This window comes from Ammospiza nelsoni, chromosome 11 (assembly GCF_027579445.1).
Source record: "Ammospiza nelsoni isolate bAmmNel1 chromosome 11, bAmmNel1.pri, whole genome shotgun sequence".
NCBI lineage: Eukaryota > Metazoa > Chordata > Aves > Passeriformes > Passerellidae > Ammospiza > Ammospiza nelsoni.
Genome location: NC_080643.1, coordinates 22074808 through 22095316, shown reverse-complemented (window position 1 = coordinate 22095316; position 20509 = coordinate 22074808). Strand labels below are relative to the sequence as shown.

Sequence of the window (20509 nt, the reverse complement as noted above, 5' to 3'; positions counted from 1 at the left end):
ATGAGAAATCACTGAGAAGGTATAGGAGCTTCACAATATGATGACAACACAGGACCAGGTTGGTTTCTTCCACACTGGAGAGCATCACTCCTCCCTGCTTAGAGAAGCCACACTTTATTCCCACATCTATCATAAAATCACAGAATGGTTTAGGTGGGCAGTAACCTTAAACCCCATCTCGTTCCACTCCCTGCCTTGAGTGCTGTGTCCAGTTCTGGGCATCCCAGTTTAGGAAGGCCATGGAGGGGCTGGAGCATGTCCAGAGAAAGGCAACAAGGCTGGTGAGGGGTCTGGAACACAAGTCCTCTGAGGTGCAGTTGAGAGAGCTGGGGTTGTTGATCCTGGAGAAGAGGAGGCTCATCAGTCCTCATCACTTTCTACAGCTCTCTGACAGGAGAGTGCAGCCAGGTGGGGGCTGGGCTCTTCTCCCAGGCAATCAACATGAGGATAAGATGAGACAGCCTTAAGCTGCCCCAAGGTAAGTTTAGGCTTAACATAAAGAAAAGATTGCTCACAGAAAGAGTGCTTTGGCATTGGAAAGGGCTGCCCAGGAAGGTGGTGGAGTCACCATCCCTGGAGATGGTTAAGAAAAGACTCGACATGCCACTTGGTGCCATGGTATGGTTGACAAGGTGGTGTTAGGTCAGAGGTTGGACTAGGTCATCTCAAAGGTATTTCCAACCTAGTTAATCCTGTGATACTGTGAGTGAAGGTTATAGCTGGGAGAGGAGGAAGAGGCAAAGTCGGGGGCAGAGTGAAGCCATCTCCCTGGGCCAGCAGCACGCCACTGATCCAATAACGGCAACAGAACTGACAACCCACCAGATCATTTCATGTCATTTCTAAAGTTCACATTTTTCTTTCAGCAATCTAATTGTTGAGTTTTTAGCTATCACACCTGTGCATGTGTGATCTAACTAAACAGAAGCTGAAGCTGAGAGCTAATATTCTCCTTTTCAAGAGTTACAGAACAAGCAACAGAGTCTGCCTAAGGCTCTGAACAACGTAGGCAAACCCAGGAGTCGCTGCCTGGGTCTGAGGGGCTGATGCTCTGCTGAGCCAGCCTCAGCTCCTGAGGCTCAGGGAAGAAGGGGGTGGCAGCAGGGCCAGCCAGGAGAGGAGAAAGGGGATCAGCTTGCTGCTGCTGGAAAGCTGCCATCACCCACTGGGATCTGGGAGCATGTCCCTGTTTGGGTGGCCAGTGAGTGGCAGGCAGTCCCTGTCTGGTGCCTGCAGCTGTCCAGGCAGCTTTGCTGGGCACTGTCACTTCAGTAGTCTTGTGCCCTTGGCATGCCTGGGGCTAGCTCTAATAACTAGGATTAAAAGAAAGGCAATGTCTTAGGGCAGTTTAGTGAACTCCAACAGTTAAATGATCCCTAAGAAAAAGCAGGAAGTGTCTGGCTGAGGCTGCATGGCTTCCCCTAATGCTCAAGGTGAAACCAGTGGCATTAAAAATTATGAAAGCACTCACCTGCAGCTAGGGAGGTGAGTGATGTTCTGGGGTGTCATGCCACAGGGCTGCCTGTGGTGTTCCAGGACATGTGGAGCAAAACCAGTGCTGTTGCTGATTTGCTTACGAAGCAAATCTGAATGCTGCCATGAGGTGAGTGGAATTCAGGTGCTGTTGCTGAATTTTCTTCTGTAAGTGCTTGTAAGGAAAGATTTGACTCGCTTGTGTACACTTGCGTTCAACTTGCATTTGTAACAGCAGCTGCAGGGGTCCTGGCTTACAGAAAAAACTACTTCTCTGTCTTTGGTAATCCTCTGGTTTCACTGGACTTGACTGGAGGAGCTTCAGTTTCTTTTTGACTTAGATTAATATTTGGCATTACTAGAAATACAAACCCAATTCATAAACTGCAGCATTTTCAAAAATGCTGGTGTTTTACTATAATGTGACCAAGCATTGCTTTATGAATGTGGTTTAGTGGTAGAGCTAGAAATAGCAATCCCTTGTATCTGCAATATTCCTGAGGCCTCTCTGACAGATAAGCTCATAGCTCCAGTGCTATGGCCAGCAGCACACTGAGCTGTTACCATTTCATGTGGGCATGATCCTGCTCTATTTGATGTTTCCAGAAGAGCCTTAAGAGGTTTTTTAGTCTATTTGGGTTTCGAGTACCTTGGAATTTAATCTCTCTAAGCTGTTCCTGCAGACTATTTTTTCATTCTAATTCCAGGTGAAAAAAAAAAAAAGAGAGGGTATAACAAGTGGGAGAGAGTGTGAATAGCTGCAGTGCTTGGTGTGGGCCCCAGACTATAGGCTCAGCACCAACATATAGAGCTTCTTCAGCAGAGCTAGTTGTTCCTCCTCTTATCTGTGGACACAAGTGCAGACCATTAAAGGTGTTTTTTGGATCCACTGCCAGTGTCAGCAAATCAAGGATCTCAGCCAACACTGCTGAGACTCAGACTCACTATGGTGATGCTGCAAGTGCAAGTGGCAGGGGAGACACGGCCAGGATGTGACAAGCACAAAATGACACACGCAGCATGCACAAGGCACTTGGGTTTTGCCAAGTAGCCTGTGCATGTTTGTGTGTGCCACCCAGCTCCGGACAGGATGATGGATCTGGGAACCATCCACTGGGCTTCCTTGCAGATCCCAGTGAAAACAAACACAACTTTGTAGACCATAAACTGGATGTATGTGAGAGATTCTGCTCCTGGAATATAACCACATAAAGAGCAGTATACTGTGTTTGCTAGACTAGACCCAGACTGAGGTACCTGAGGCTCGGCAGGTTTTGAGCACCAGCCTGGCTGCATCGGGGGCTGATGGCAGGCAGCAGGGGGTGGCAGGCAGGAAGCAGGGCAGGCGGCGAGCAGGTTAGGCAGGGCGGGCAGCGAGGAGCAGGCGGTCTCTGGCCGCCCGTGGGCGCCGCGCGGGCCGGGCAAGGGCCAGGCCAAAGCCCGGGGCCGTCAGGACACGGCGCAATCCCCGGCCCCGGCTCGGGCTGCGCGGGCCCCGAGCGGCCCCTCCCTCGCCCCGCGGCCCCTCCTCCCCGCCCCGCGCTGTCGCTGAGGGGCCGCGGGGCGGGCGCCCGGCGGGGCTGCCCGGGATGGGCCGTGCCGCGCTGCTCCCCGCGGCCCGGCCCCGGCGGAGGGCGGGCGGGTGCGGGTGCGGTGCACCTGCCGGGCGGCTCGGCGCGGCGGGGCTCGGCGGCGCTCGGCGGAGCCATGCCGGCCGCCAGCACACCCGAGCTGGACGCGCCGCGCACCTCCGCGCTAGGGCGGGACGGCGGCGGCCCCCGCGGATACGCAGGTACGAGCGTGGTCCCGCGTCGTTCCTCGCGCAAGTTCCCTCCTGCCTGGCGGCAGAGGGGAGGGAGGATGCCAGCGGGGGTAGCGCCAGACCCCAGTCAGGGTGCAGGATCCCTCCCGCGTAGGGATGCGGGGTGGCCGGGGTAGGATGCGGTATCCCTGGACAGAGGTGTTGTACGTGCCCGGGGAGAGACGCGGGAGACCCCAGCCGGGGCTGCGTTACCTTCCCGCTCAACTCCGGAACCCCGCGCCGGGCAGGGGCCCCTCCCGTCCCGCTCCGTGCCGCCTCAGGCCGGTCCCTGCAGCCGCGGAGCGCGGAGGGGACCGTGATCCGCACCCTGAAGTTCTCGGGCACGCCTCGAGACGGGTGTCCCGGAGCCGCCCCGGCGGGTCCCTGCGGCCCTTGGGCGGCTCTGCCGGGGCTGCACTCGGGAAGCCGAGCGGGGCCGGTGCTGGACCGCGGGCCGGGCGGAGGGGCCGAGCCGCCCGGGCTGCACTCAGCAGCCGCGCTCCGGAGCGTCCGAGCGGCTCACCCGGGGCTGCCGGGGCCCTGGGGAGGGTGGTTGCTCCCGCAGAGGAGGCGCTGCGGTTCAATGATACAAGTTTGGGGTTCAGTCGCTGGGATGGCCGCGGCGCAGGGAACGAGTGCATAGGGGCAGAAGGGAGTGCTGGTTCTCAGGGACATCGCTCCTGGGTGTGTATCACCGGGCTGGGAAGGAAATTAAGATATCAGTGGTTTAATGGAATATGTTAATACATGGAGGGGTGGAATGAGAAATCAAGCAAAGCTTTTTCCTTCTTATCTTTCTGTTCCCTGGAGTTTTCTTACCCAATTCAATTGCATAGACTATAAAATTCTTTTAAAACCTCTTTGGCTTAAGTGGGTTCAATAATTTGGAGGTGATGTGAGGTGAGGGAGGGTCTGAACTGGTGGGACATGTTCGCTGCTAGGGCTGTGGGGCTGGTGGGTGTCTGGGCCTGGAGGGAGCAGAACCATGGTCTGGACCTGCTGGCCCAGGCGGCAGGAGATGCATGTTCCCAGCCACAGCCACCTCTGCAGTCCAGGACCAAGGTGAGATGGAAGGATGCTAGAGCTTGGTGCAGCTGCCATGACCTGCTGGTTGCGGGGGTTTCTTCCTCTTTTCTTCAGATCACAGAGTAGATGGGCTTTTCCCTGGCTTCAGTGCAAGCAGAGCTGAGTGCTGCTGAAATCCAGAGACCTCCTTCTCGTGTGCAGCCTGTTCTCTCATATCCTTGCGATTTATTTGGCTCGTGAAAGTTCTAAAAGACTTCATTAATGACCTGAATTTGTTGTGCCTATGGAAATTGGCAAATGTATTTTAGCTACTAGCTAAATGCTAGTAGCAGTGCTTTAAATTGTATCTTCTGAATGTGCTTGACTGTTTAATTTGAATTTAATATAGCGGTTAATTTGAAAACACTAAACAAGTTCTGGGAAATGGGCTTAGAGAATTAACTCAAACCCAAGTGTAAACCCTGTTGCTCTAGTCTGATAGTGTTGCTAATTACTGACTTTTCTCTTATTTAAAATAATGTATATTTAGCTGCTTTTGTGTGTTGTGTCAAAGTCTTGTGGGACTGGGTTTGGCCACACTAAAATGAGTTTTGGAAGTGGCATGTCCTGTGTTACACTCAGCCTTTCTGTTTCTGCGTAGGTTAATCTTTGTGTAGATCTGTGACAAAACAGCGAGGAATGCTAATCTGCCAAAAACTATTTGGGGTTCAAATTAGAAATCCACCCTCAATTAATCCCTTGGGTATCTATAGACCTGGCACCTCTGAGCCATGTCTCCAGCCAGAATGAAAAAGACCATTTTTTCCAAGCCAACTACACCAAAACTGTGGAGCAGGAGCTCTCAGTAAGGTGCTGAACTGGAATATGCTGGGTGAGGGCTTGGCTGTGCTGCACTGGCTGTAGGACCAGCGGTGATGTTTGAGCACCCAGGGCTTTGCCAGACCTTAGCTAGGTGTCGGCTCTTCACCCTCTTTGCTGCTTCATGGGGCTTTTCCATGGTGTAATTCCACCTTCGCAAAAAAAGCATTTGGAACTGTTGAGTCAGGTGGATGTACTGGTGGCAACCCTAAGCAGTTTAGATAGCTAAAACGATGGCTAATTGTATAATTTTAAATTAAACTCTTGTTCGTCTAAATGTGACCGTGTTATTTATACGTCAATGTTTGCTGCCAATTGTTGCACAGTGTACAGTATCTTTCATTGCATCCTGTCCTTATTGGTGATCCTTTTTGATGCTAACTACCCCCTTACATTATTTCAGACCATGAGCAATAAGGTGATAATAAAGATTTGCACAGATAAACTCCCTCACATGTTCCTTCTGAGAGGATGAAAAAAATGTGACAGGATTTCCATTTGAATTAACGCATGAATGAGAGAGAAATTAAAGGAAGTTCCTTAGTACAGCCCTGATGCCTGTGGTATTTAGAGGTCTTAGAGCTTCCTGAGACACAGCTGTGAGATTCAAACACCCTGCACTTTTCCTGGTCTTGCCTTCGTTTGAAGGGCTGACAGGAGCGGGGAGAATGATCCCACCCTCAGACTGGGGAGGGTCAGCAATGTGGTTCCCTGAGGAGCTGTGGGAGCCGGGCTTACCCCGAGGGAAGGTCAGCAAATGTGTAGGGAAAGAGCACAATAGATTCTGGAGCTGAGAAGAAGCCTTCTGTGCTGTGGCTGTTGTGCTGTCACAGCAGTGTTTACAGTGTCATGCTGTGGTAGTGTTCTGTGGACACTCATCAACCAGTGCTTGCCAGGCTCAGTAAATTCTCTGGAAAAGCCTCTGAGATTCTGAAAGGCTTGTGTCAGGTGACCCAAGCACTCTCCTGCCCTGTGGGAATTGGCCTGGCTGCTGTTGTCAGCCTGTGCCACTGAGGTACCGGTGCCTCTGAAGCTGCCCAGGTTATACCGGGGTCTTTTGGGTGAAACGGGAAAAAGAGAGAGAAGCACAAAGGCATATAATTATTTTTAGTCCTTATGTTGCTGAAGTGGGAGGCTCTGGCCCTCCAGTTATCCAGGGTGATACCTTTTTTTTGCTGTGGTTCCTCTCATTCCTTAATACCCTCCTGTAGCTCTTTCAGACCAGGTAGCATGTACTGCTGCCAACACAGAGATGCATCGACAAACACATGCGTGCAGCCACAGACAGAGGAACAATGAATGCCGGATCTGGCAGAAACACTCATTATGACAGGTTTTTAATTAGTAGGTCTCACTGCTGGGCTGTTGTCTGTGGTTCTGCCTTGTTCCTCCGCTTTCCAGGGAAGGGGAGAGGTTTCGTGAGGTGGGAAATGCTGCAGGCTGCAGTGGATGCTCTCTTCAGACCTAATTGTGGAAGGAATTATCTATTAGACACCACTGAAAGAAAGGGATGGGGTCTCTTGCTTAAAACAGATAGAAGTTGCAGTTTGCTGGAGGATAGAGGCAGGACAGCATGTTTTGGCTCAGTTGTAGCCTGAATGTTGGTGGCCGTGGTGGGATGCCGGCACCGGGGTGGATGTACCTATGGTGTGACTTAAGCTGTTCTTTTGTTGTGAGCAACTTTTTATTTTTTCTGGAGTTTCCTTGGTAGTGCAGAAACTGAAATTACCTAACTAAGAACTTACAGTTGCTCTTCCAGGACAGCAAAAACAAAGTTGTTCTTGGAAGCCAGGAGCGCTGCTGTTCTGTAGTACGGCCGCATAGAATTTTATCACCTTATCCCTGCGATCCTCACATGTGGTTTCCATTTTTAGGGTGCAGAAGAAAACCTGGATCCCAAATTTCCATTTCCACAGGGCAGAAGGTGAAACAGCTTGGAATATATGGGTTTGTCATTTCCCCAGGGTTATTTCTCCTTTCTTGTTAATCCATGACCTCAAAGTCAAACTTTGTATTAAGTAATGTAAAAGAAGTGACAGTTGCAGAGTGGTAATTTGCTTTATCTCCTGTACTGCAAGGAGTTAATCTGGATGGTTAGGCATTTGCACCAGACATTGATACTGCTTTGAGGGAAGGATTTTTGTGCTTGTCATTAAACCATTAGAACAGTACAAAATTGAGAAGGAAGAGAGCTTTTGGGTTTTCTGAGTCCTCCACAGTGCAAGATTATTCCCTGTGGTATTCTCCAATGCTTTGTCCTAGCTATTCTGAAATTACCTAGGCTAGAGAGACAGACTATTAGTAGACATCTGAATTTCAGCTAATGAATGAGGTGAGCTGAATGCTTTGGATCCAAAACATTGAAATTTAAAAAATCACAAGTCAGTCTTAAAACACAGAAGCACCCCAATGACAGTGGATAACCCAGCATTTTCTGGGTGGTGTAATCTATTTTAAAGGGCAGAACTGCTGCCAGTTTTGCTGTTCCCACTGTGTCAGAGCCAGGACATCCTTGGACCTATCCCCTAGAAAAGCAGAGCATCCCCAAGCATCACTGCAACTCTACAGCAAAGAGATTTATAACTATGATAGAATTGGCATGATTTTGCTTACTAATCATGATTGCCACCGACTTTTTATGTGCACTGGAGAGTCTTGCCTTCAATGTTATGGTGGAGACAAGCTAACACACAGGAGAATTGTCAGTTTTTGTTTCTGCACTTTATTGACTCACTGTCTTTGAAATGCAGCTGCAGATGAGCAAGCATGTTATTCTAAAGAACAGTTTTGACTGGCCAAGTGGATCAGGATTGGCAGAGAGGTGATTTTGCAGTCTGCATGAACGTCTGCCTCTCATTTGGTTGTCAGATGACAGAGAGAAATGCAGAAGTTGCAGAATGAGCAACTGCTCCCTAAAATAAATCAATTCCTGTGTCTGCTGAGGGTCTCAGGGATGGGGGTTGAGCTGGTGCCTGGATTACAAATGAGCCTTTGCAGCAGAGCACAGCTCCTTTGGCCCAGCACCATCTTTAGGGGGGTCAGTAGCTGCCAGGGGGGCAGCAGTCACAGCTACCTGAGCCCAGATTGGAGTGGTGGTGGCTGGCAGAAACAGGGTTGGGGAAAGGGATGGGTTAACTGCTTGCCTTTCCTCCAGTAGACCTGGGAGAGATGATTCCATTGTTATTTCTGGGATGAAATAAAGCCAGTCACAAGACTGCTCGTGTATTCCAGACTCCTAAGCAGAGTAGCTTTGATTGGGAATGAATTTGAGGAGAGGTCAAAATGGGGACAGAAGTTGAGTAGGGTGAAGGGATGGTGTACAGAATTCCCTAAGTGCGTGTGTGGGCTGGGAGCAGTGTGTAGGAGGATGATTTGGCCTGTGGGAGCTCAGAGAGCTGCAAAAGGCAAGTTTTGGGGTCTGATTTTTTCCTGTTCAGAAGAGCAGAAATGTGTGCCTTCATGTAAAAGCAGAATTACACCCAGGAAGGTTTCTGCTTACAGCCACAGTTATTTCCAAAATCTTTGCTAGTTGACTGGGTCAAAAGAGGCATCTGGACTGGACCCAGGGGTTCCACTTTGCTCTAAGAAGTGGTACCCCACAAAACCAGGGGCAGTTTTGCACAGGCAGGAGAGCCCTGGTGCCCATTATTCTTAATACTGCAGAAATTTAGATTAGGACTAAGGTTTTGATTCATTTGAATCTGTTTCAGCCCAGAAGCTGAATTCTCATGTGTAGCCCTGAGCTCCCCAGCTGTGTACAAAGGAAGGGCAGGACGTGGGGCTGCCCTCCTCTGCTCTGCTCCCTCGAGCTGTTTGTCGTTCTGTGCATAACTCACCTGCAGTCCTTGACTTTTTAAATGGGAAAAAGCAAACACAATGCACTGGTTCCCTGTCCTTATACTGGCATTCTTGTCTGTCTGGGTGCCACCTTGCAGCAATTCCTGTGTGCAGGGAGGATGAAAGCAGGCGTGTTTATTGACTTGTGCTGTTAATTGTTGCTGTGCCTGAGCAGTTCCTGGCAGGATGCTGCGTGGCTCTCACCCAGCAGTTTGCAGCTTACTCTGGTGGCCGTGGCCAGGCTGCTGGCTGCACGTCCCTCTGCGTGAAGCCCAGAACAGGAAAGCCAAACTCTGTCAGGAAAAGAACCAACCGGGAGAGAAGCAAAATAAAAAATTATAAAACCACAGAGATGGGTTTTAAATCTGGCTGTTGGTTTCTCAGCCCATGAATGACTTCTGTCACCATAATAAAAGGCATGCTATTGCTAACTTTTTCAGACTGGTGTCTGAAAAATCAGTTCACAGAAATTCTTGCTGACAGTTGTGGATGCTAGGTCACAGCTCTGTGGTGTGCATTTTACAGCTTAACACAGCAAACCAAGGACAGGATTACCTTCAGATTGCTCTTGGGAAAGACTTAGGGAAGCTAAAGTGGGCCAGCCAGGGGAAGGGAATGCAGGTAAGGTCTGTAGCATCCCAGCTTGTTTTGCTTAACAGGGTGATTGGAAATTCCCCATGAAAAATAACGAACCTGTATTCCATCATCTGTTTTAAGCCAGGAAAGTGGTTGCAAAGATAAAAGGTTGAAAAGTTTCTATATTCTTTACAGATCAGTTCTTTGTGGAAATGCACTTCCTATGTTTTAAGCTTTTTGGCAAAAAATTAAAATATGACCATCAAGTAGCATGCAGATCTGGTCCACCTAAAATTTCACATTGGGGGTGGATTTTTAATGACTGAACTGTTTTTTGTCCAGCTCTGGACCCTTCCTCCTTGAGAACTTTTTTGGTCAAGTAGGTCAGTGCAGTGTGGCCCCAGCCATCCATAGAGGTTGTGCCCAGTGTGGCAAGTGTCATGCAGAAGCAAGAGGCACCGGCCACATCGTGCAGGCACATCTGCTCTTATCAGCCCTGTCCAGTGCCCCAGCACGTGCCTGTTGCTGTGCACAAGCCAGATCAAAGAGCTGGTGCAGGCAGATAACCCAGAGCCAGGCAAGACAAATTTGTAGCCAGGCTGAGCTCTGTGTCTTGCAGCACCCAGGGCAGTGCAGGAGAGTAGAGCGTGTTGGGAGTGGGCAGTGGACAGGCAGGGATGCTGCAGGAGGCTTCCCATGGGGCAGCACACAACTTCTGTCCTGTCCACTTTTCTAGTGGGGCATCCCTCAGCCTTCCTCTGTCCATGGCTCCTAACAGAGATGTGCTTTCCCTGTGGAAATACATCTGGGGTTTCTTTTCGCTTCTTCAGTGGCTGGCTTTCCAACTAGCGGATCACTTTGCACCCTCTGCAGAAATGTTACAATTGTTTATTGAATGAGAGATTATTCATTAGTAGTGGGAAAAAATAACGGTGAAAGTTGAAATTATAAAAATCCAGACTTCACTGGTCCAATGAAGGACACCAGCAAGGATGTGCCCACCAAAACCTGTCTGAGAACAGAGGGACCTGGTGGCAGAGGTGAAGTGCACACTTGCCCTGGGACTCGCATGTTGCAAGTCCTATGGTGACCTGAAAGAATGGTGAGGCCCTGGCACAAGTTGCCCAGAGCAGCTGGGGCTGCCCCTTGGATTCCTGGATCCAAGACCAGGTGGACAGGGCTTGGAGCAACCAAGTGGAAGGCGTCTCTGCCCATGGAAGGGGATGGAATGGCATGAGCTTTAAGGGTCCTTCCAACCCAAACCATTCTGTGATTCCATGAAAGCAATGCTGCCCAAAATGTGATGGATGTGGGAGTCTCAGCACCTGAACCCTTGCATGTTGTAAATTACATGTGCCGAGAAATCAGTTTTATCTACTAAACAGAACACTGAATAAAATAAAGGAAGTGGGTAGGAGTGAGCCTGAGGTATCTGCTATAACAAGGGCAGGAGCAGAGAGCTTATTTGAGCATGGATTTGTGAACACAGAAATAAACTCTCTTCAAATACCTTTTTACTGTCCTTCTTAATTGCATGGAAGTTACATATTAATGGGAGAACTGGCTTTTCTAAAAAGGTGTTTTTACAAATATTTAATGGTGGCCTGTAAGAATCATCAGATATTGGGTTCCCTGGATCACACTTTAAAAATAGTTTGATCAATAGAAACATGGAATGTTTTATGGGGAATATTTTCATTCAGAAATGCTAATATGAGGCAGGTGCCAGAACCGCATATTAATAAGGTGCATTTCTTTTTTCAGGTAATGTGCTGTGATGGATGTGTTCCTTGGGTACCTGCAAGAATTACCCTGTGCAGTTGTCCAGGTGTTCCTCTATGTGACTGACCCAGAGGAACAGTCCTGTGGCTGCTGCTCAGTTCTTGCAGGTCTCCATCAGGATTTGGGGTGTGAAGCTCCCGGAGCAGTGGAGCCTGAGCCTGACGCTGCCTCCCTGCAGTGATGGGAGTGCAGAGGGCTGTGTTTTGGTGCATGTGCTCTGTGCCACGCCTGAACCGCCAAAGCTTCCCCCCAGGGAAGAATTTCAGAGAGCCATACCTGTGTGCTGGAAGGCAGACAGGTCTGTAAGAGCTTTCCCACATGTTCACAGCAGCTGCCCAGGGATTGCAGCACAGCTGGGGACCTTGGTTAATCTCTGCAGCTTCTATAGCCCAGGTCTCACCCCACTCTTTTACTGTAGGTCTGGTATCATGCTTACACTAACTTCTTTAAAAACCATGCCAGCATCTGGATTTTCTCGTGGGAGGATCAGATCCTGGTGGCCATTTGTTGGTTTAAAAGGCCAGCCCTGGCAGCCCTTGAGGCCAGCTCTGCAAGGAAGCAAAGGCCTGGTGGTGAGGAGACCAATGCCAGGGCCAGACAGTTTCACTCTATACAAGATGCTTTGCTACATCTGCTTTATTTCATATTTCACTTCTAGCTGCTTTTCTTTTGCTTTTTAACACAGTGAGCTCTTCCCAGAGCTCTTCTTTGAGATTGCTGTGGATGCTTAACACACCTGTGATGTCAGGGACACCAGTTTCTGAGGTGTGCTTCTCTAGGAAAAGAGACTTGCAGCAATAATATTGGTGTTTATTTTCTACAGTGTTGATAGACCCTAGTGTTCTCTTTCTTTCTGGCATCTAGTTATTCCAGCGTATTTTAGTGGTATCAATTCCCAACAGTAAGCAATGTAGAGGGGTAACCTTTGTGTCTCTGGGAATAATGAGACAAAGACATGGATTGCTCTCTTTCTGCACAGACCGCAAGTGGCAGCCTTGCTAACATGCTTCCAGGTAATTACTTGTGCAGTTTAGATAATTTTGGTAGATACTTATGCAATGCATTTGATTTTACTCACTGTTTTGCTGTGGAAGGGCACAGGAAATGTTACCAGGCAGGCATGCCTAGGTTGCTCTCTCATTTCTTTTTCTTATCAGCAAAACATAAACCCACGGCTTGATGACAATGAAACCATATGTTTCCTCTTTTTGGCAAATCAATTTTGCAATACAGATAATCCTGGCCGTACATGAGAAGAGATATTTTGAATTATTTTAATTTTTACATTACTCACTATTTTTCCCTGCCTAGAAATTATGTATGTGTTTATTTCTGAACCCAGAGGTTGGGTGAATTAAGAGTTTATGGAGAACACTATGCTTTAGTGTCTGTCTTACTTTGAGGACAGTTATTTGTCATATGCAATAACCTGTTTGTTGTAGCCAGTGCCATTCTGCACTGCCAGACAGCAGCATCAGATTCAGAGATTTTCTGAGCACCGGATATCCTCTCAGTGTGAGGCCAAGCTGAGAATTGCGTTTGTATAAATCAGCTCTGCTCTGCAAAAAGCTGCAGAAACTGGAATCGTAGAACTGTAGAATCAGAGGAGGTTTTGGGTTGGAAGGAACCTTAAAGCCTATCCAGTGCCACCGCTGCCATGCAGGGACACCTTCAGCTGGGACACTGTCCATCTGGGCATTTCAAGGCTCTGGGCACCCTGTGCCAGGCCTGCCCACCCTGGCAGCCAGGAATTTCTTTCCAATATCCCATCTAAATCTGCCCTGTTTCAGCCATTCCCCCTTGTCCTGTCCCTGCAGGCCCTTTTCCAAAGTCCCTCTCCAGCTCTCTTGTAGGCCCTTTAGCCACTGGAAGGGGCTCTGAGGTCTCCCCTGAGCCTCCTGTTCTCCAGGCTGAACAATGCCCGTGCTCCCACCCTGTCTCCAGAGCAGAGAGCCTCCAGCTCTCTAATTAGGGGGTTTATTCAATTTTACGGTTTTTCATTTTTACATTTTTGGGTGCCAGTTATGCAAACCAAGACCTGAACATAACATTTTCTAGATATTTATAAAAGAAATACAAATTTAAATGTTAATCTGGTCAGCACAAATGTTTGTGTTTTACCAGGCAGCAATGCAGCCTCAGACTCGAGTCTCAGTTGAAAACAAAAATATAATTAATTCTAATGATAAAAACAATAATAAAATTCTTGATTGTAGTAGATTTAGTCTGATAAACATGCCTGAAGGGTATTCAAAAAAGAAGTCTATATGGACCATCTGCTTATGTAAGTATAAGGATGGAAGCTTACTTAAACATGATTCTTTGGAGATGTAAGGGTAAGATTAACCCAGCAGAAAAGTGAATGCCATGGCTAATTACGAAAACTTTACAGGTGAAGGAAGTGAAGGACACTAGAGCTTGCAGGAAAGTTTTCCAAAAGCATTTTTAGAAGTTAATTGATGATTAAAATTAGGGAAGATTTTATGCAGAGAAGCTGAATCTCAGCTTGGTTGAAATTTCAAAAGGTTATTCTGGCAAAGCTCCATCTGGGCATTTCAATAAATGCATTTGTGAAAAGCAAAAAGCAGTGACACATTTAAGTTTTTGGCTTAGTGAGAAGAAGTGGTATTGAAAGCTCTTAAAAGAAGAACAGCATTTCTCCTCTGCACAAGTGCAGGTACATGAAGTTGTTGATGAACTTTCAGCTCAGGTACAGAAGGTTTTGGATGTGTAGCTCTCATTGAGAGGCACCTCTGTAGTTCCAGCCCCAAATACATTCATATGAGAATGATCATCCTGGCATGATCCGTGACGCTGTTGCAGCCCAGGGCAAAGCATGGAAATGCCCACATTTTCAGGGGATGCTGGCTAATAGACATTTCTGTAGAGCTCAAGTGGAGCAAAAATAATTTAAAGCCCACAGGTGAGGAATGGTGCTGACAAGGTCACTGCCATTCAGAGGTTTGATGTCTTGGCACACACCATCTTGGGCAAGGACGGGGCAGAGAAGGTTCAGAACACACCAGCAGCTGCAGCTGCACGTGTAACTCGGGATGGTCAGTGCTGGAGTAAATGAAATATGTCTTGAAAGAAACGATCCAGTGCCAAATTATTTGTTCTTTGGAGAACAAAGAGTGAACAATGAGTCCAATAACTGGCAGATATACTGAATGCCTCTACTGAGGCTGCATGTGGTGGCCCAGCAGGTGTGCATCAAGTCCAATTCAGCTCTAATTACTTTTTGCATCTTGTGCAGCTACAAGAGTCACCAATGTGAACTCTAAGAATGTGGCCTGTTTTCTAAAAATAGCCTTGAAATTGTAAAATGAAAAAAAAACCCCAAACCAAACAATTATATGTAAAATCCTTATTTTACAGATTAGGAGATTAGGACAATGTTTTCTCATGGTAAACCACAGAGTGATTAAAATAAAAAAAAAAGCCCAAACTCGTAACACTCATTTGGAGTGAGAAGGAAAATTGTCCAATGCATCCTGTATGTTCCAGGAATGGGATGTGGGTGGGAAGAGGTGAAATCAGTCCTATAGAAAATATTTGCTGTCATTGAGGCCAATTTCTGCCATAGTAAGTGGCTGAAAGAAGTGGCAAAACAAAGATAAATAATCAGCATGGAATTAAAGAGCTATGGTTTTCAAAGCTAGTGTTTGGTGCATATTTACTGAGTAGATTAGTCTAGTAATTGTCACTGGGGCTTCTGTTTGGTCTTTTGCTGAGATTCCTTTGGGTTTGTTTTCCAGGGACAGGGAGTTTAAGAGCATGAGTTGGAGATAAGTGGGACACCTGCCTGCTGTGGTATGATTTGGGGGCTTAGCAACAATAATGACACGGGGGGAGTTTTAGCATTCAAAATAAAATACATTTGCTAACAACATGTGGTTCTGTCAGGATATTCTCAGGGAGGCTGTAATTTCTTTTTGCCTGTAGACATGCTTTTAATATTTTTGTATATGTCATCATAGTGCTTGCAGCACTATGCCTCTGAGTTTTCTCAAGTCTTTGGAAATCCAGTGAAAAATAGGGAACTCGGGCTCTGATGCAGAAGCAGTGCTGGTATTCTGTAAATGTTAAAAATATCCGAGTTTCTAGATTCTGTCAAAGTGCATGTACAGACCCAGAAAGAGTACTTGTTACCTTTGAAGTTATCTATATGTTATATGTTGTTTTAATCATCTCTTATTGAAAGTTTTGTTTAAAATTACTGTGAACAAGGAATGTTGTGACAATAAAATTTAGTGTATGAAGTTAATGGCGAACATTAGGTGGCCAAGAGGAGAACTGCTCCACAGCTCAGAGAGCAGCTGTATAAACAACAAAGGAATAGAAATGTGGAATGAACAAAAATATATTAAAAATTGATGATTTACTGTAAAGCAGAGTTTGTCACTCAAAAAGTGAGATGTTATATGTGTGTGTCTTTCTGTGCTCTTCTCTGTGGTTTTGACCCCGCTGTCCCCTTTCAGCCAAGCCAAGCAGACATGCAGTTCTTGTAAAGATAAGAAGTTTCAGTCAGATCATGCCAAGATGCTACCAAGTACGCTGAACTGCATGACCAGTCCAGTAGATCTTGGAAATCTGTGTGCAGGAAGACACATAATGAATACTCCCAGCCAGCCTGAGTACTAAATTAATCAGAATCTAACAATACAGGGATCCATAGGGGACCGTGCTACTCAGAAATTACTTTTTTAAAGTGTTTTTAGTGTTCAACATGTACCAGTCTGAGCAGATAATGTCACGACATCAGTTGCTTTGTGCTGGGGATGAGGGCAGGGGAGCTGTTGAAGGGCACTGATGGAGGGTAGCCATGGGCTGATGCTTGGCAGAGCAGCCAGCATTGGCCACCCCGAGGTCTGGCATTTGTTTTGACCATTGACTGCGACCGATTTACAGTCTGGTGTCAGTGAAACCTCAGTGGATGGCTTCCCTGCCGGCAGCGTTGTGTCTGTGTTCGCTCTGCAGGGCAGTGCAGCCGCCTCCTCTCGCCGCCGCTGGGCTCGCTGCGGGTCCTGCACGGCAACGGCACCGAGGTGGGAACCGTGGTCACCTTCCAGTGCTCCGCCGAGCACCAGCTGGAGGGAGCGGCCATGGTCACCTGCGTTTGGGAAGGGAACAGCACGCAGTGGACAGCCGGAGCGCCCTCCTGCAAGCGTAAGGTTCTTCCCAAACCCTGCCCCTCCCTCTGGGATGCAGTGCCTTCCTTTTGCCCTGCCTATCCTGCGATGTTGGGATTATACCTGTGCAAAGAAAAAGACAAATTCAGTTTTCTTCAAAGTTGCCCCACTGATGGTAATTCCACTCCATATATGTTCTGATATGCCATTATCATGACACACAGAAAAGACTCAGTTGGATTCGTCCTTGATCTCATGTCACTGGTAGCACCTGGAATAACTGTGCCTCTAGCTAAAAGCTGTATGCTTCTTTAGAGAATGTATGGGTGTCTCAGTTTAGAGGCAAATTTAGGAGAAAAACACTCTGGAATGAGTGTTTCCTCTAAAAAAAAGGGTTCCAACAATCCCTTTCCACCAATAAGAAATGAATACTAGTGGATGAAAGGCAAACAACCCAACCGTTTATTGACAAACAGATTGCCCATGCAGCACAGGAGAAAAGGTAAATAAATGCTAGATATTGAACCGTCAGACCTTAACACGCACACCCTCCTGCCCTGGAAAAAAACCCCAAAACACCAGAGCAAGATAAAAACCCACAACGGCCAGCAGGCGGGTGGGGAGAAAGATGACGCCAGCTCCTGTCTCAGAGAAAAAACCAAAAGGTTCACGCAGCAGCTGGCGCAAGCAGATGGGAACCCAGTGAATGTGTGGTGTTGGTCCCCCGGTGAAGCAGATGTGCTTTCCCTGCCCGGCTCTGGCTTTTTCCCAGGTCTGGGACCAAAAAGGAGCAGCCCCTCCCTCCCGCCGGGCCCGGCCAGTTCTTCTCCTGGCACTTGTTCTCACTGATCTTGGACGAAAACCGAACTGTCCAATTCACCTCGAAAAGCAGCTGAAGGATTGCTGCTGCAGCCTCTCCACGCCCAAGAAAAGCAAAGAAAAAAACCAAACAAATTTCCGCCTGGGCTAACAAAAAACCCCCAAACTAGCAAAGCAAAACCCAGACTGCACCACACTCGTGGACGCCGGGCCACTGAGGCTTTGGAAGAGCCCAGCAAAGGGCCCCAAGGCTCCCCCTTCCCTTGGACCCACGTTAAAGACACAGCAATCATATTGGGGCATAAAGCAGAGAATCAGGGAATGGACCATCATCATAAATCACCCCAACACTATGGGAATGACCAACTGATGTGCAAACATATTTGCGAACCTTTTATCTCCTGGCAGTCTTTTCTGACAATGTTTTTGCTGCAAAAGAAGCACAGTGATATTTTTTGAACAATTCTTGGTTGTTGCAGCTGCATGGGAAATTTACCATATAGATAAATAGTGTCTGAATGACAACAGCATTAACTACCTTTTAGCTGTGTTTCTGCTTATTTATTCTAAGGTTGCTAATAGTTTGACCAGAAGTAGACCCAAGGAAAACTTGGTACCTCTGAGCTTTGAGGTGCCTCAGACCTCGTATAATTTTAAATCCCCAATGGATACATTGCTCTTCAGACACTTAGTGCTCTCTCCCACACTCAGCTATTCTTACCTCTTCTTTGGAGATCTCATAAAAGAAAAAATGAGAGAAATCATTCCCCCAGAGGCTGCAGAAATGTAATACTTTGTGTGGAGGTCAGCTGAACCATTTGTGATGCTGGTCATTGTGACATTGGGAGAACTAGCTGACTTTTGAAGCAAGACATGCTTACTGCTCCAAGTGGGTTGGCAGAGATCTGCATTAGCTGTGCCACATCACATTCCTACTCCTCCTCTTGTCTGGATGACTCGTTTCCAGCATCAGATCCTTGAGAACACTCAGCCCTGCACATCACTTCTTCCATCCTGTATTCTTCCCCAAACAGAGGAAGACCTGTTGTTTGCCGCCTGCCAAAGAGGATGTAATTACATGGAACTGTCCTTGCTCTAAATGGCTTCTTTAAGCCCGTTTACCCGTGTTAGTATTCATTTCTGTAGCTTCAGTCCTTGTTAATAAAGAGTTTGCAGCTCATCTGCAGACTTGTGCTTTTAAGCTACTGCAGTGCTAAGGGCGCTGTGTTTAATTAATTGCAGTGGTGAAATGCTTGTGAACAATTCATGGGTAACTTATAAACAGGAGATTTTTACAGAGTCCAGTTTGAGGCTTGCATAAGTCAAAGCTGAAGCCAAGATTCTCTGGTATCTTGACACATAGTAATGTGGAAGTCCTCACTGAGCAGAAGTGTGAAGCAGGCAGGCTTTAGCATGGTTTAATGAAAATGTGAAAGATAAATTCATGGACTGATCTTAGAAACAATTCTGTGTTTGCTTTGTTGCAGCCATATCAAAATACGACACTTTTGGCTTTAAGGTCGCAGTGATTGCCTCCATTGTGAGCTGTGCTGTCATTCTGCTGATGTCCATGGCTTTCTTAACTTGCTGTCTGATTAAATGTGCAAAGAAAAGTGAGAGGAGAAGAACTCAAAGGTATGTCAAGATGACAGTTTTAATAACAGTGTAAGAGTTGTACATCATATGGACCCCGTTGCTGTGATAACAAATGCTTCAAAGGATTTGCTGCTTGCAGCACTGCAATAATGTTCATTACTTAAAATCCCTAATTTGTAGGTCAGGCTTTAGGCGTAGAAGGACTTGGAATTCCAGAGTACTTAAATACCTGATACCTGTTAGTAACCGATAACCTCAACAGGCCTAGGCAGATCTGTATTTATCCAGGGTAATGCAGAAGCTGAACACACAAGTCTTATTTTCTGGCACAGTATTTCTCTTCTCAAGTTATTGAAGATTGGCAATCATTCCCCTTCTTCTCTATTTCTTTCCTTTTTCCCTTTCTTTCTTTGAACACTGCTGGGAAATGGAATCTCCCTGTGTCAGAGCCATCCAAGGCCTCACCATCTGCTGAGCATCCTCAAAGCTGTCCCAGCATGGGGCTGGAAGAACGGAGGATTTTGTCTTCTGGCTTGGAGCACAAATTGGTGGATTATAAACAGGAATAGGAAAAAGTCAAATTTTCAATCCAGTTCATTATAAAAATTCAACGTGGATAGTGTCAGCAGGAGCGTGTTTGCCTGTAGGCTGGAGCCAGGCTGCTGGTGCTCACGAGAGCACCCTCCTGCAGTCACTGCTGCAGAAAGCTTTCCACAGGAACTTGGCTTACCTCTCCCTTTTCTTGCTGGTTACTCCCACCAGGCCATCCAGTGCACTGGAGGGAGACTGGGGAAGACAGTAGTGAAGGTTTCTATGCTGAGCTGTGATTTATCTGAAGCTGTGTGGGAGCCAGCTGAAGGGGGAACTTCTGTCATTTGAAATCCAAGTGTAGCCAAAATAGAGATTTTCTGTTTCTCTTAAAAGACTTTTTTGTGTCAAAAAATGAGAGTCCTTAGTGTCGGTCATAATATTCAGGTATTTACTGGTAGCATGAAATAAATTGCTTTGAAATGAAAGGTTAATTGACATTTTTGGAATTGCCACTTTTCTTTTTGATAAGACTATTCATATCACAGTCCTTGTTATTAATTTATTTTAAATGAAGTTTTGTAAAAACTAGCCATTCTCATTATTTTGATGACTTGATATTTTTCCTCTTACAAAAGAAAAGCCCTTCACTCTGGACATAATGACCTGATTCTGTCATCAGGCTGTAAAATTATTCCTTTTGCTGAGACTTTCTCAGTTCCCTGCTCCCCTGTGCTTCTTTCCCTGTCTCCTGAAGGAGCTGCTCCATCCCATTGGCAACAGAGTCCAGCTCCAAGGCAGGTTTGCAGGCAGAGATGATCTCTCAGGTGACCAGCTAAGAGCCAAAAGAAGCAGACTGTCCATTGGTGCTCATAAGAAAATCTTCTCGTTTTCTTGTTTGTTTGTCTGTTTGTTTTTTGAGGAGTGCTGGACAGTACTTAAAATAACACTATTTTGCACAATAATATTTATGCTATTGAAGAACTCCCTATTTTAGGGTGTTATTTAAATCTATACAAATTTGGCTTACACATGAAGTTCAGCACATGTTGAAGTGGTTTTTTTTCAGTAAACTTGTGTC

General features: G+C 46.9%; 1 protein-coding gene across 3 annotated transcripts in view; it reads left to right on the top strand.

Moving 5' to 3' along the window:
* The first annotated feature begins 3026 nt into the window (after positions 1-3026).
* SUSD3 (sushi domain containing 3) overlaps positions 3027-20509 on the top strand; it is a 24994-nt gene continuing 7511 nt past the window's right edge. Inside the window, exons 1-3 of one of the 3 annotated variants that reach the window (XM_059480226.1) lie at positions 3027-3265; positions 16334-16522; positions 18792-18939. In XM_059480226.1, coding sequence (XP_059336209.1) covers positions 3181-3265; positions 16334-16522; positions 18792-18939 — 422 coding nt within the window. In that variant the 5' untranslated portion in view covers positions 3027-3180. Of the gene's footprint in view, positions 3266-10229; positions 11652-16333; positions 16523-18791; positions 18940-20509 lie in introns of those variants that run through there. The other 2 variants (XM_059480225.1, XM_059480227.1) reach the window with 2 other exon arrangements.